Genomic DNA, 17391 nt, shown 5'->3' on the forward strand with positions numbered 1-17391 from the left:
ATTAAAAAGCTGGTCCAGCGTAGAATTCAAAAGTAAAAAGATTTTTTTGAATTTCGTTTTTTTCGAGGAGTTATCGAGGATTGAAGTTTTGTGTGAACAATGGGATCTTTAGCATGATTGTTCACTTTTAGTACAATTTTCTTCAAACTAAGATCTTTTTTACGAAAACATTAATTCAAATTTCTATAAAAAGAATAAATTTTGAGTTCGTAAAAGTTGAATGCAAGGCGATAGAAAGACTAGTTCTGGTCTCATAGGGAAGTTCACTATCAAAAAAAATCGAACTCTAATTGAGAGCCCTTTTTTTAATAAAACTTTTCTCTTTTTTGCTTTTTTAAGTCACCTAGAGACAAGTCACATTTTATATCGACGTTCTATTAATGACAAAACTCCTTTATAGTCGAATGAAGCGCAATGAACAAAAAACGTCGTTTTCAAGGAATTGCTCATGTTTTTTTTTGGCTTCGATTCTGAGTTTTCGTAATTTTGAATGAAATTTTGAATTTCTTTTTGAAGTTTTACTATTTTTTTTGGAGTCCTATGGTAGGGATTCATTGACTAACAGTGCAATATGTTCCATAATGAGCATTAAGTGAACATGTCTATTTCATTGAGGGGGCGGCTAATGGCTGTTAAGACTTAAAAAATAATTTTTCGAATTTTTTTTTGAATATTAAAGAATCATAATCTTATTATAGTGAATTGTAAGTCAGTCCAGGGGTGAGAGCACCCTCTTCCTTCCTACTGCAACCAAAATTAAACTGGTTAGCGGTTTTATCTTCTATCTATTGGTTATATGACTTCAATGACAAAAAATTTCAATTTTTTAAATTTTTTTTTGGATTTTTACGTATTATTGGTTACTTTTGAAATCTTATCACATTATCCAAATATTGACAGTTCCCATTAGCTTAAAAACGATGTTCTGTGGATGACCAATAAAAATTTTAAACAAAAATTTATGGTTTAAATGGCTTCGACACGTTCTTCTTGCACTTTTCTACTGATTTTTTGGTTTTCTCCTGTTTTTTTTGTTGTTTTAATAGTCATTATACTTACTGTGATCTCATAATGAATACCTATGCATGACAAACATAAATGTACTGCCACCGGGGCATCTTTGAGCGTTTTTATTGACTTCCGTTGAAAGCTATTGAATTTAATGTCTGTTAAAATAAAAATCATTTTTCGAAAATTTTATTTGAACAATAACAATTCCTAAATTTTTCTTGAACTGTTAGTGAGTTTCAGTATTGACTGGACCCACTTGCTTTTTACTGCGACTAAAAATATTCTGTTTAGCTGTTTTATCTTCTAGCTATTGGTTATATGACTTCAATGACAAAGATTTCAATTTTTTTAAATTTTTTTTTTGGATTTTTTGAATTATTGGTCACTTTTGAACTCTTTATCACATTATCCAAAGATTATTGTAATCCAATTGGCTTAGAGAGGACGTTCAGTGGATCACAGAGAAAGTTTTCAGAGAATAGCTAATGGTTTAATTGTCTTCGACACTTTCTTCTCGCATTTTTCTACTGAATTTTAGTTTTTGCTGTTTTTGTTATTGTTTTCTGTCATAAGACTTATTGTGATGTCTTTTTAACTATCTATGCATGACAGACATCATTTTCCTCCCTATGGGTTATATCTGAGCATCGTCATTGAGCTCCGATGAAAGATTGAGTTTACTGGCTGTTAAGGGTTTAAAAATAATTTTTCGAAACTTTTTTGAAATTCAACAATTCCTAATTTTTTTTCGTGAATACTCTTGGTCATTGTTGGTTCTAACAGAATCCATTTCCGTTCTACTATAGCCAAAATTAATCTGGTTAGCGGTTTTATCTTCTACCTATTAGTTTTAAAACATCAATGCCACGAGAATTCATATTTTTTTTGGGTACTTTATTTTGTTTTTCGATCCTTTTGAAATCTTATCACATCATCTTACTGCTGAGAGTCCCTATTGGTTTAGGGAAGAAGTTCAACGGATCATAAATAAAGTTTTCAGGGAAGAGCTTATGATTTGAGTTGCTTCGACATTTTCTTCAGGCACTTTTCTACTGAATTTGTGGTTTTTGCCTCTCTCTGTTGTTGTTTTCATAGTCATTAACTTGTTGTAAGGTCTTATTGATGAAATACGATTGGCAAAAAAACTTATTGCCCCCTCGAGGCATCATTTATTGTATATACTGGCTTCCGTTGAAGGCTAATGAATTTAATGGCGTTGATAATACGTGTTTTCCCGCAATTTTCGTGCGTCTAATGTATTTGTTTATATTTGTTGATTTTTTGAAATTATATTGATAAAAAAGGTTTTCCCATTGCTCCTGAAAAATTAATTTAAAATTGAAGAGTGTTTAGTGAAAAGTTCATTTTTTTAATGCCTTCGACCCTTTTGTCGCTCAATTTTTTTTCCTGAATTCGCTGTTTTTGTTCTTTAGGTAGCCGTAAATTGCTCACAGATCTCATAGGCTTGTAATTGAGGACTGAATGAATGATGTTGCTCGAAACATTCAGTATATAGCGAATAGGTTCCTTTCGTCAAATTTAACTTCTATTCATCAATCAGATGTCCCATCGAATTTCGTGTATTTCAAGAAATAACATATATATTGATATTATGTGCCACTGTTGTTTCGTTTTTCTGAACGTTTATTGAATGGCCATTTTTTGCGTTTCTTTTTCTCTTCCTTCAGAACAATCGCGTAATAACAGATCCCAATGGTTTTTAAATGTGGCCCAAGTAAACTTATTTAATCTTTCAGTATAAATCCTTCAACTGAAATAGCAGAAATAACAACTGAATTAAAAATACATATTCAGATGATAGCTATTGATTTTAATGGTAGCAAAGGTTTGTGTTTTCGCAAATCGTTTGTAATTTTTTGAGTTTCTCTTTAGTTTGTTTCTATGGCATAGTCTGACCACAGACGGGTGCTTTTGGTTTTGTAATGACTTTTTAGTAATTTATCAAGGATTTTTTTATTAAAAACCAATGTTTTTTAAGATTTTTGAATTTTCTTGGTGCAAAAAATGTTGATTAATTTTTAAGTTTCGCCTCACTGTTCGTTCTTTTTGTCGGCTTGTTACCTAGTCTCGTTAAGAAAACTTTTCATCTGCTGTATAGTTAGTAAAAGGTAAACTTGTGTAGTTAAGGTTTTATCTGACTGCATTTTGACGTTGTTACCAGGTGCTTTTAAATTTAGATATTCATTTTTTGCCGCCAAAATTTTGTTGGTGCTATTTTTTTTCTAGTCTCTTCAATGTCAGGTCACGTTGGTGCTGTAATGAAGCATGGCATTAGTAATTCAATTAGTAGATAGAATGTGTAACGATTGTTTTAAACTCAAACATCTATTTTTGTTATCTCTTGATTTGGTTGACATTTTAGTCAAAAATGTAGATGAGCTCGGGTCGGAACATCATGTGCGAACGCACATTAACGAGCCGCCTTGTTGTTAATGTATGGAAAATGTCAGGCAACAAAACAAAAAATATACCCAAAAACCAACCAAAGCTTTGCACTAACTTAGGCCATAAGTCAAAATAAAAAATCCGGAAATCAAATTACGGAAAATTGGAACTAAAATTGCAAAAACAAATTTAATTTCAAAATCTGTAAAAAATCATCAGCATCCAAGCAGCACATGGCATACTTATCCACGATGATGCAAAAATTAGTCAGCCTAAACAATCTTTATGCAGGGTCGACCATTTTGAGGTGCTGGGGGTAGGCTGGGGCAAGTATTAGATGAATTTAAAAAAATGAAGGCAAAATGGTTACAACTTAACCCTACATAGTATTTAGTTAGTGTCCTGAATCAAAAATAATGTTTTATGTGAAAAGTTTTTTGAATGGGGTGATTAGAGTGGCTGTTTTCGCTTTTAAGCAGAAGGCGTGAACAAACTAAAGCTGGTAAAACAAAAACAAAAAAATAATAGAAAACTAATGCTGATCTTCGTTCGTAAAACCAAGACTACCGCAATGCAGTTATAATAAAAAAAAATCTACCAAATATTGATGTGTGTCTGTGAATAATTATTAAATATTCACTGAGAATATGAGGGAAACACATATGCAAGACTGCTGCACTTTTGACCTTCAGTAAACTTCAGTACTTTTTACACAACTTGAATTTATAAGATTCATTATTGAGGGGTAATTTTTAAAGGTAACTCATTAGCTATTGAAGAGTAATTTTCGTTTCCCGAAAAATCTCTTCAAAAGTTTTTTCACCTGAATAAATCACTCCGCAGACAACATAGAAGGATTAATCTGAACAACGAAAGATGTAGTCTTTTAAGGATTTTTTGTTCTAAACAACTCGTTCATCTCGTGCACAGCGAAGGCTACCGAAACAATGAATCAATCTGTACCAGGCAAGATGTTAGAATATCGATCAAACTATAGTCTTAAACTTAGTGAGAATTAGAAAGAAAGTTTGACTTACCAGATTAGAAAGACAAGTAATATGACTTCGATCAAAGAAATTATATAAATGAACTGTCAAGAAATGGTGCTGAGAATCAATATTCGGTTCAAATTGGTGAATCTAGATAACTATTATTAGAGTTAGATTAATTGATGTAAAATCTTCCCAGCATGTATTAAATGATGATGATATCTCCAGAAGTGCGAATGAATTCTTAGAAAAGTGCAAATGCATTCCATTTATGGTTCCCATTGCGACTGATTTGCAGAAGCAAACCATGTTGGGTAACCCTTGCGACCCCCACTATAAATCACGGTGCTAAAATTAGTTTTGTACCTTGACTTTTTCACACTGATAATGGGTATATATACAGCTGATTTCTGAGTCTTTTTTCATCCCCCAATTCAAATCACCATCTTGATCTAATAATCAGATCTCTCCTGTAAATCTCTAAATTCTACTGTAAAATATCATTTTGTTATTCTCTCATTTTTGAGAAATTAATTCTTTTACTTAGTTAAAAACGCTTTTTATTCCGCTTGCGAAAGTCCATAACCCAACAGGTTATGGGACCAGCAATTTTCTAAGTCATAAAATTAATTTCCAAAACAAAACTAATTTGTTGTTGACAGTCATCATCCTTTTCTGCTTAGTACCTTTTCTTTTCACAACTGTTTTGCCTGCTCAAACTTCAATGGATCAACAGACAGTGAAGCTGCTGACCTACACAGGAAAGGCACAGGACTTTCCAATCTGGAGCACAAGATTTGTGGCGATGATGCAGACGAATGGACTCTACAAATCACTACTGGGGACAGAGGAGCAACCCAATGAGCCTGCACCACTGGCCAATGGGGCAACCAATGATGAGAAGAAGAACCACAAGGTGCTGAAGGATGCATATGAGAAGGAAGTTGCAGACATCAAGGAGAAACGGAACAATGTGTGGTGCCATTTGGAACTGACTCTAGATGCAACAACCCTCATGCTGATGAGACATGACTGTGTGGGAGATGACGGCATTGGAGGTGGAGCAAAGGCATGGAAGCTTTTGCAAGAGAGATTTGAGAGTGTGGAGACGCCAACAGTGGTGACTTTAGTGGCACAGCTTGCTCGACTGCAGCTCGAGGATTCTGAGGATATGGACAGCTTCTTCATCAGAGGACAGGAGTTGCTCACAAGGCTACAAGAAGCAGGGGAAGCAGTCTCGGAGACCCTCTTCAACGCCTTGGTCCTCAATGGTCTGCCAATGAGGTATGAAAGTTTTGTTATACAGGAAAGCTTCAACCCGGCAGCGAACTTCACAGAGTTGAGGAAAAGGCTGCAGAACTTTCATGAGAGCACGGTGCAGAGACACAAGGGACAAAGTTGTTCAGTGGCACTGGCAGTGAAGCGTGACTTCAAGAAGGGACCCAAGAAAGAAACTGCTTTGTGTGTGGGATCCCTGGACACTTTGCCAAGGACTGCAGGAAGAAGGAGACAGCACAATGCAGCAAGTGTGGTGAGAAGGGTCACCTAGACAGGGCATGCAAGAGACAAAGAGATGGAGGCAAACATGAGTCAGTGGCAATGGGTCCAACATTGGCTACACCAGACGAGGAATGCTGGGCAGCTCTTACCCAGTGGAAGACAGCAGGCATGCTAGTGAACAGTGGTTGTACAGATCACATAGTGACGAACATCGATGCGTTCCTAGACTTTGTGCCCATTCAATCAGTGGTCAGAAATCCCAACGGAGAGGCTTCCAGAGTGGTGGGCAGAGGCTGTGTGAGGATCAGCATACCCTCAAACAAAGGGGAATTCCAATGCGAACTCAAAAATGTTCTGTGTGTGCCGGACTATTCTTCAAACCTCCTATCAGTCTCAAGATGCACGGAGTGGGGACATAGCTTCACTTTCGAGAGAGGAAACAGCTCCATGAAACTCCAGAACGGAACTCGGGTAAAACTAACACAAGAAAATAATTTGTTTTACTTACCCTGCAGCGTTCTAGAATTCAAGATGAGTTCCAACAGCGTGAAACTTGACAGTGCAAGGAAGTGGCACAGACGATTGGGTCATTTGAATCAAGCGGATGTGGTCAGGAATGCACCAGAGACAGTGGGGGAACTCGATGATGTATGCAATGTGTGTGCATTGGCCAAGATCACAAAGACTCCAGTACCAAGAGTGGCAGAGACCCAAGCAGAAGAGAAGCTGGAGAGGGTGTTCACAGACGTGATGGGACCTTCCAGAGTAGAGTCACTGTCAGGGTTCCGGTTCTGCATTGTGTTTGCAGACCACTACACGAAGTTTGTGTTTGTGGACTTGCTTAAGGCAAAGAGTGAAGCACTGGCCAGCCTGAAGAAATTTGTTCTCAGTGTGGGGACGCCCAAGAAGCTGAGGCAAGACAATGCGAAGGAGTTTCTCTCAGAGCAGTTCAAGACGTACTGCTTAGATGCAGGCATTCTACAGGAGAAGACCATACCAGAGACGCCACAACAGAATGGGTTAGCTGAGAGGTGCAACAGGACACTGCTGGAGATGGCAAGATGTTTGCTCATTGACTCAGGACTTCCCAAGATGATGAGGGGAGCAGCAATTCTTCACGCAGCAAGGATCAGAAACTTGGTTGTAAGACGAGGAGAAGAAAAATGCCCAGCAGAGCTGATGATAGGTATAAAACCTAAGCTTCCAATTAATAAATTATCTATTTTGGGTTGCACAGTCTTCATGAGGAAGAGGGACAGAGAAGTCAGCAAACTTGATCCCAAGGCACTGGAAGGAAAGTTTGTGGGTTACACTGAAGGATAAAACGGATACCTGGTGTACATACCCAACACACGCAAGGTGATGGCAGTTCGAGATGTGATCATCAAGGAGTCTGAAGTGGGCTCAATCCCTGACAACAAAGAAACGGCTGACCTACTAGATGATGGGTCGGAACTGGGAATCTGGCACCCAGATGATGGTCATCAAGACGATGACAACAGAGAACGACATCTACTGCAATAAAGGAGGAGTGGCATGACGCAGGGAGCGTGAATACTCAAGAAACAACACTGAGACAAGAGGCCTCGGATGTTGGAGGAACAGCACTAGATGAAGGATCTACTGCAACAAGAGAGAGTCACAGAGACTCAGAGTAACTGGAAGACAGTGACACAGAAGACTTCTCACAGTTAGAGAAAGTTGGCTTCAATGAAGACGCACTGGAACACGCGGACAGAGCAGAGCCCAGACGAAGGACACGAGCAAGGAATGTTCCGCAATTTTTTGGAGAAGTCAGGACCCATCTTGCTGTGACTGAGGGCGACTATGTGGAACCCAAAACAGTCTACGAAGCCAAGCAAGGTGACGATTGGGACCAGTGGCACCGGGCAATGAAGGACGAGGTCAAGGCATTCCAAGACAACGAGACTTGGAACCTAGTGAGACCACCCACAGACAGGGACGTCATACCGGGCAAATGGGTCTACAAAGTGAAATTGGGACCCAGTGGTCAAGTGGACAAATACAAAGCGCGCTATGTGGCGAAAGGCTTCAAACAAGTGGAAGGACTGGACTACTTTGAGACTTTTGCGCCTACCTGTAAGCCAGAGACATTCAGGATTCTACTTCAGCTATCAGCGAAGCAGGGCCATGTGATGCACCAATTTGATGTCAAGACTGCTTTCCTGCACTCACCAATCGAGGAAGAAGTGTATCTGGAACAGCCACAGGAGATTGTAAAACGCGGATCAGATGGGGAGAAGTTAGTATGTCGACTAAATAAATCAATTTATGGTTTGAAACAGGCTGCTAACAACTGGTACAAAGAGCTGGCAAACTTCCTACTGAGACAGGGGTTCACCAGAAGCAGGAACGATCACTGCTTGTTTGCAAGATCAGAGGCAGAGGATCACACCTTCATCTTGGTCTGGGTTGACGACATCATAGTAGCATCAAGAAGTATGACAGTGGTCTCTGATGTCAAGAAGGCATTAGAAGCAACCTTTCACATGGAAGACAGAGGGAGGCTACACTGGTTTCTGGGTCTAAGAATCAGACTAGAAGAGGGCAAAGTCACAGTCGACCAAGAACGCTAGATAGAAACAATGCTTGAGCGGTTTCAAATGGATCAATGCAAACCCTCAAGAACTCCAGCTGATTTGAATTTGAAACTTCAGACAGCACAGAACGGAGACGAAGAAGTGGACCAGAGGATCTACAGAAGCTTGGTTGGATCACTTCTGTATCTGGCCAAACATACGAGGCCAGACATCATGTTCACAGTCAACATTCTGTCCAGACACATGAATGCACCTACCAATCAACACTGGATGTGCGGAAAACGACTTCTGCGATATCTTCAAGGTTGAAAAGGTTTAAAACTTACTTACACAAAAGAGGCTAGTTATGATTTAGTGGGGGAAAGTGATGCAGACTGGTCTGGAGACGTGAACGACAGAAAATCAACAACGGGCTATTACTTCAAGCTCAACGGACGTGGCGCAGCACTCAGCTGGGGTGTCAAGAAGCAGGCCACAGTTGCTCTTTCTTCATCAGAAGCAGAATATCAGGGCATGGCAGCAGCAGTTCAGGAAGCACTCTACCTGAAACAACTTCTAGAGGATTTTGGCATCCAACAGAAACGTCCAATAGCAATCGGAGAAGACAACCAAAGTTGTATCAGACTCTGCCAAAACCCAGTCATGCACAAAAGGAGCAAGCACATCGAAACAATGTTTCACTTCATCCGGGACAAGACGGAGGATGGGACTATTTCAATTCATTACGTCCCTACAGACAAAATGGCAGCGGACATCTTCACAAAGTCCTTACCCGTTTCGAAAGTGGAAACATTCAGAGCAGTTTTGATGGGAGCAGACTCTACGCAATCAGCTCAAGTCTGAGTGGGGGTGTTAGAATATCGATCAAACTATAGTCTTAAACTTAGTGAGAATTAGAAAGAAAGTTTGACTTACCAGATTAGAAAGACAAGTAATATGACTTCGATCAAAGAAATTATATAAATGAATTGTCAAGAAATGGTGCTGAGAATCAATATTCGGTTCAAATTGGTGAATCTAGATAACTATTATTAGAGTTAGATTAATTGATGTAAAATCTTCCCAGCATGTATTAAATGATGATGATATCTCCGGAAGTGTGAATGAATTCCTAGAAAAGTGCAAATGCATTCCATTTATGGTTCCCATTGCGACTGATTTGCAGAAGCAAACCATGTTGGGTAACCCTTGCGACCCCCACTATAAATCACGGTGCTAAGATTAGTTTTGTATCTTGACTTTTTCACACTGATAATGGGTATATATACAGCTGATTTTTGAGTCTTTTTTCATCCCCAAATTCAAATCACCATCTTGATCTAATAATCAGATCTCTCCTGTAAATCTCTAAATTCTACTGTAATATATCATTTTGTTATTCTCTCATTTTTGAGAAATTAATTCTTTTACTTAGTTAAAAACGCTTTTTATTCCGCTTGCGAAAGTCCATAACCCAACACAAGACTTGCACGAGATGTCTTGTTCACGATGAAAACGAATATGACGAACGAAAAGTGCCGTAATAAGATCGAAGGATCAACTTATCGATTGTAGGAAATAATGAAAGAGAATTGAACCGGGATCTGTTTGCTCTCACTCCCATCTTCACTCTGGGAGTAAATTTGTCCACAAACTAATGAAAATTCTTGCATTGAAATCGGTTTCAGTAGCCCAATGAAAGGCGAGAACTATAATTATTTTAAATTTACGTGTCTGCATGACTTTTGTTACCAACAAGATCGTGTCTTTGAAAACTCCCGCAAAATTGTCAATGATGAAAATAAACACACGCGATAGTAACAATGATTTGATTTGGTAGCTAAGCCATGATTGAATAAAATTTATAGTTATCATTTTCTCCAACACACTACTGAGTTTCCATGACAAATTTCATGTCTGTTAATATGGCTGTACGTGTTTTTACTATATAGTTTTGGATAGTTGAGTTATTGGAGATCTTTCGCTATGTACATATATGTAAAAGAGGTACATTAGACTACTGGTTTTGACAACCGAATATTAGGTGTCAGGAAAAAATACCCAATGCCAAAATACCCAATGTGACAAAATACCCAAAATATACCCAATATTTTATTCTAACGTTGAAACTATCAGAACGGTTATTTAGCATAATATTTAGTTAATGCGTTTGGCCATGCCTCGCGGGCCATGGCCATGCCTCAGCGGCCCGTGGGACTTGATATGAAACTATCACAACCGAACATGGGATTAAACTAGATCAAAGGGAATAAATTGGGTATAATGGCATTGGGTATTTTGGCACATTGGGTATTTTGGCATTGGGTATTTCGTCATGTAACCGAATATTATTGCTTCCATTCGGCCTTCGGGGTCGTTTCATCCATTATTAACTCGATACAAGAAATACTGGTCTAGTATAACATTTAAAAAGATGCAAATATATATCAACTCTAGGCATTTAAATGCACACCCGGACCTTAGTGGCATAGTAAATCAGTGCTGAGACATTGGATTCCAATTGTATATTGTCGGCCCAGTACAGTATCAGTGTATCCTAAGAGTATATTGCTACCTCATTATGTGCAGTCTATTCGCATAGACAATTTTTTTCTTAAAATAGACTGCGCATTCTTTATTTTGATTCCCATGATGTTCATAGCAAACTATATGAACATCCTGCAGGTTATTGTTCTGAGAAAGCTTACAAGTGCACAGTTGCATCTGAGCAGACTGTGGACTTGTCTGGTTGAATTTAGTAGAAGAAACAGTGTAATAATACGCAGTTCCAGCCAACAGTCCAGTAGCCGTCAGACTTGTTCCAGTGGAATTGTTCTCGCTGTCAGCCAGCAGGGTTCCATTTTGATAAACTGTTGAAATCGCATCCGCACATCGACCCTGACCGTCCAGGTCGTTAACCCATTCCAGGTAGATTGATGACTCATCAAGGGCTTGGACGTTTGCATATGTAATTGTGGGTGTATTCGGAGCTGCAACATACATTAGATTATTTACCTTATGGAAACCATTAAGAAATAAATATTTCCGGGTAACAAGTATATTTATGACAACACAACCTTTTGTTCATTTTTTTTTTCATTAAGTCCAGGCCGTCCAGCTATTCCTGGCTAATAATTTGTTAATTAGTCAAGTAGATACGAGAAGAAGACATTTATTATCAGACAATTATTTGATCATTCTAAAACCTACAAGCAATTTCATCGCCTTAAGAAATCGCATCCACGATCAATTTTGAGGGATTAATCTGAACAACGAAGGATGTCTAACCAGTGAATGCTGACTGAAACAAGGATCTAGTTGACCACAATTCCGAAAGGACACCCCCGCAACTTGACCTAGTGTTGAGATACACTGTAAACTCGGTACACGGGGTGAGAGCCGTCCCTCCGTCAGTATAACTCCAGCTCTGAGTTGAGTTGGGTGTATAGTAGGGTGTGTTTGTTACGGTCGCCGAGTGGATCTGAGTGTTGTCGACTGAGATTGAGATGTTGAAGGCATCCATGACTCCACTGGGAACCGTGAATGTCACTCCGGCAGTTTCGTGGTCCAGGCCAGAGGCCACCAAGTCTACCACGTCAGCTGGACCTATAAACCCGGACTGTTATCTTTTCCCAAGTAAGATCCGCTGTCAGAGGCAACGACAAGAGTTTATTGTATTGTGTATTTTTGTATAGGGCTTGTACGGTTGTTAAAAAATAACTTACAAAGGTGTGGTTTATATCCGCATTTATCATGAAAATTAAGTCTGGCACGGTGAAACCCATGTTTGACAGTGAATCAAAAAGTGTGGCATCAAAAGTCATGAAAAATCAAAGTTAGTGATATGAGTTTTACAGAGATGATGCCTGTGAATTCAAAAAATTTGAACTAAATAACAAGGGGAAGTGTTGGGGGGATGGGTCGGTTGAGGGTCGTGTACACTCCGGCAAGCAACAGCAAAATTTGAAAATTTTTTGTCAAAGTGAACATTATAAATTGAAATCAGAAATTCAATTAAACTGCTTCAAAAAATTTCTCGATTTTGGGTGAGTTTTATGGATCAATTTGGCAAGCTCATCGATGTATTGTTAGTAAATTGAATGAGTATCCATTCATTCACCCTCCGCAGCCATCGAAGAAGAAGAATCGTTCTCATTTTCGAAAATCGTGACCTAATCTCACTGCGGGACGTTGTAACATGCCAGTACTAGTCTTGATGTTGAAGCTTCTTGCCACTCAATCACAGCTCACATACACTTAAATGATTCGATCAAATGGCCAAATTCCTGGGTTTTAAAACCCTTGTATAGAAAATCAAATGTTTACCTTGAGCTCCTTATTGGCCTGCCGCCATTTTTTCTGCCGGTCAAGTTCTAGCAAAAACTCTTTCATGTGTCAAAGTGCGTGAAATCAGGATTCCGTCTGCCTCCTTCACAAAAGAATGAAAGCCGGAAAAAGTTAACCAACGCCTTCCCAAAAAAACAAGCAGGCTGCGTTTCCAGTAATAGAGGCGAATTGAGCGACAAATGCATGTTCGGTTGCGTCAGCTGAAATCGTACGTACTCATTGTCTCGCTTGTAATTTCTTTGAATAATGAATATCATTGGCTGGCTGGCCCCAACAAAGTTTTTTCTGTTGTTTGAAACAATGACATCAGGTATCCTCATCTGGATACGAAACGTCGAATGGCCATTTGCAGAAAGTCAGTAAAGAGGTTCTCGCAAACTTCCAGATGAGCTGCCATGTGACCAAACACATAAACATGCATAGATACTTGAGTTCTGACCTGGCTTTTAAACTTTCAATGTGGAAGGTCCCGAGCATACCAACTCCTGTGTTCACAAATCCATCCCTAAGTTAACAAATGGGTAGATCTTGGAGTGGTATGAAAAGCCAAAAACAGATGGAGAAGCCATCCTCGGCCAGGCACTGACTGCTTGCCAACGTCTGCAGTTGAAGTAGTACTTTTCTAAACTTCTTAGAGCTCTGCGGATTCCGACTATCATGAACGTCTCTTGGATAAGTGCAAGAGCATCATCAGTTCTGTTATGTTCACAGTCTAGGTGTGTTTTCTCGATAAGCAGTTCGACAACTCTGTACTTGCTGTAGAGTATCATGTGATGTTTTCTCTCAAAAGGCAATCCAAATTCCTGATTTCGTCCCTAATCAGTTCGGCGCAACCAAAAAGTAATAACCGCTGGTGATTCTTGCCTTAAGGTAGTCAATTTTGAAGTCTAGAAATGGGGTGTTCGAAGTGCTGGGCTGCGAGATTCTCAGGAAAATGTTCAAAGCCTTGTATTCGTTTGCCGCAAAGTCACAGACCATGTCATGTTTTATTGACCTCTTAATTCTCCGTATTGCTACAAACACTCCTGGTTATGCCATGGAGTCCGAGGATACCATGTTGAAAATCTGTTTTGATCTATCAGTGGTTTTTCACGGGTCTGGTCCTTAAAGTCCCTCACTGGTGGAATATGTCTGTCCGCTGTCAGGTTTGATCAACAAAGAAGTTGCTGTTATCCACAACAGTTGGAAATCACAAGAAGCAAAACCTCTGGTACCATGATCAGCGGGGTTCAATTTTCCTGGTACGTGTCGCAAGTCGTCTTTGCTTGAGTTCTCAGTAATTCTGTTAGGCCTGCTTGTGATGTACATCTTCCTCATCTTCTGTCGGTATTTTGATTTCATCTATCTCAAACTGCTGTGCTGTCAGTCCAAAATACTTTGCTCATCACGTCAACTGTCATCTCAGCCTCACAGAAGCCTGCCAGTTGAGCTCCCAACGTAGCTGGTTCGAGCTCCAATTTGGGGATGCTCATCTGTTGGATTGATGCTACCTTGGATTTGTCGATTTTGTATCGAGTAGCTATTGCGGCGACTGAGTATAATGTCCTCAAGTAGACCAGTGCCTATACTGCTGAAATTAGGGCGTTAGTGGGAATCTCTAACTCCTGGTTTCCATCGACGTTTGGGACTGAACATCTGAGCGCTTAAATTGTACAAATTATCTCGACGTCTTCTAGCCACTGCTGAAATTTGTGATAACGTTATTCTGACAGAAATTGGTCCCAATTGTGTCCTTGCTTGATTACTTTTTGCATTATGCATCTGAGTTTAATTCCAAACACAAGATGTTCCCAATTGGATAAAATAAACAAGCAGCCATGCATAGAAGCTTTATCAGCGTGATGTTTTGGTTTTCACAGCACAGTTTTTCTCAAAAACCAGCTGACCCAATTGTGAATTCCATAACTGACCAAGTTTTCGGAGGGTCTTAAGAACTCCAACTCTGCCTTCACGTGGACATTTTTTTCACTGCAGAAAGTTGTGCCTGAGAAACTTTATGGGGCTGAATTCTCCTGAGTTGAGAATATATTAAAACTCGATCGTTCTTTTTGAGGCCTTGTCCACAAATGAAAATGTTTGAAAGAAGTCATCCGTTTAAAATTGTTTTGTTATTGAGTCAAACACTTCTTAATGTTGACGTCTGTTTTATTTGGCGCACTTTTGCAAATCAAAAGTTGCAGAGGCGAGAGAACAAATTGCTCCAAAAATGAATCGTCCGTATTTGGGTGTTTTCTCTTCCCCAGTTTCACTCCACAAAACACGCAATGCATCATGGTCGTCTCTGATTCCAACTTGCATGAAAATAGTGTCTCTGTCTAATATTATCGGCACATTGTACCGTCGATACCGAAGACTGCAGACATCGATTGCACTGCAGACATCAGCAATTGTTAGTAACTAAATAAATCTAAGCGAGAGAATATTAAACAATCAGATTCAAGTATTTAAATACGCATAGAAATCGTTCCAATTTACGTATATTGTTCGGAAAAAGTTCGTATAACCTAATTTTAAGTAAATATAACCATGATAAGTAGGGATTAAGGTGGTTTTCGGCTTAATAATTTTAGTTTCTCTAGACTATTTTTGATCGATTATGAACTGATTCTGACGTCAATGACATCAGACAAAAAAACCAGTAAAAAGAGCATCAAAAAACCTTGCCGTCTAGTGTCTCACTTGTTGCTATGTTCGCCAATAATTATAAGTTGCTTCATGATGATTTATAGTCGATTTTGATCATTCGCTGCATAATACAAAAAATTGAATTGAAACTCCAAAACGGTAGACTGTTTTACTTCTCAGCTACATTTTTGGTGCAGCGACCCTAACAATTGCACGGGAAAACACAACGTCCTGTTAATTGCCTGCCATTTAGAATGGTTTGGTTATCACGGTTCGTTTGTTACTGACTAAACGAAATAAGTCAAACGGTTTACATAGAGTGGTTTGTTCCGCTATTGACACATCGAATGACTTGATTAGTTCGGATCGACTGAATGTGTTACTAATGGGACCCCTAATTTTGAATCTGATACCTGAAAAAGAGTGATCAACAACTTTTAATTATCACTGCCTAAAATCAATAAACGAGAACTGGATTGGGGCAGAGCTCAACTTACTCGAACTTGCGAAATGGTAAAACAGCAGAGCAACCATTTCCTTGACTTATTCAGCAGGGACAACGACTTACCATCCAATCCCCATCTGCCCCACAAGTCGTCAATTCTGCGAACAAACCAGACAGTAAGACAGAACTAAAACGTTTCACTTTTTTCTTTATTGCAGTAAACTAAATATCTGATTTAGACGGCAAAGAGAGCCAACTATTTTTTTTGGATTTCGAAGGGGGTATAAAATCTTTGTAGAAAAAAAAGGTAAGGGGCCCCCAAAAACATAATATTTGACACAAAAACATCGATTTTAAGAATTTTTGGTAGATTTACCAAAACATTCCAAAAAAATTGATATAGTCGGTTTGTATGTCAAAAAGAACCTCTGATATAGAGAAACTTGAGAGAACATTGCGCTAAATTGTTCAATTTTGAAAATTTTTGGTCAATTTTGATGCAATTCAAAAAACACAGAAGATCAATACCGAATATTGATAAACCGTATTTTCGAGCTAAAATCCGTCCAGTTGACTGGATTACCGTTCCGTAACAAAAAAATTGCAAAAAAATGTTTCAAAAATAGAAAAAAATTGGACAAAAGTATAAAATTTTGACAAAATTGTCAAAATTATGTTTTCCTAACTAAAAGGTTCGTCATTTGAGTGAGACTCAAAACCAAAAAGGTGTGAAAAAAATAAACAACCTTCGGCCTACAAAAAAAATTAACTTGCCATAAACTTTCTCGTTCTCGATTCGATATCGTACCGTCGGCGTATTTTTCGTACTTTGACCTTTCAATTCTCCGCGTTCCGTTTTTTTCAACAACGTCGCTCTCCCAAAATTTCGCTTTTCGTTTTCATCCGCTACGTTTCTGGATTTTGAAGTAGTATGTTGTCATAGGTGATGAAGTATGCTTTGTTTTTGTTGTAGTATGTCGATTATGCTAGTATGCTGGTTTGTTGTTTAGGTCTTATAGCTTTCTAGGGTGCGACTTAAGTTTATTCACGAGTTACGGCTGGATTGTCCTTTGACTTTTCAACTTTATTAATTTACTAGCACCCCTGTTGTAGTATTTTGATTTTTGCTGCTGTATGTTTTCGTGTAACTGTATGAATGTTAGTTGATTTAGGGTTTTGCCTTCTAGGGTGTGACTTAAGTTTATTCTGGAGTTACGGCTAGATTGTTTCTTCACGTTTCCAGCTTTCACAGACTACAAAAGCGCTGCATATTAATTAAATTTTGCTGTAGTTTGTTTAATATTGTTGGTATGCTGATTGGTTGTTTAGGTTTGATTAATGCTAGGGTGTGACTTAAGTTTGTTCTGGAGTTACGGCTAGTAAATTCCTTGCTCTTTTCATCCATTTAGTATACTACTGCTTTGCCGTAAATTAGTTCGTTATTTGTATATATTAAGCCCTATAATGACTTGTGCTAGTTTGTCTCTTGCAGTAGCATCTCTCCTCCTTCCTAGGGTGTGACTTAAGT

The 17391-nt window shown here is 38.8% G+C and overlaps 1 protein-coding gene across 1 annotated transcript in view; it reads right to left on the reverse strand.

Annotated features, from left to right (window-relative positions):
• LOC142349667 (uncharacterized) overlaps nucleotides 1-17391 on the reverse strand; it is a 138544-nt gene that overhangs the window by 11763 nt on the left and 109390 nt on the right. Inside the window, exons 36-37 of the mRNA XM_075401390.1 lie at nucleotides 11735-12052; nucleotides 11155-11436 (exon numbers count right to left, since the gene is read on the reverse strand). Of these exons, the coding sequence (XP_075257505.1) occupies nucleotides 11155-11436; nucleotides 11735-12052 (600 nt within the window). The remainder of the gene's footprint in view (nucleotides 1-11154; nucleotides 11437-11734; nucleotides 12053-17391) is intronic.

This window comes from Convolutriloba macropyga, chromosome 11, assembly GCF_964194025.1.
Source record: "Convolutriloba macropyga chromosome 11, txConMacr16.3, whole genome shotgun sequence".
In the NCBI taxonomy this organism is placed as follows: domain Eukaryota; kingdom Metazoa; phylum Xenacoelomorpha; order Acoela; family Convolutidae; genus Convolutriloba; species Convolutriloba macropyga.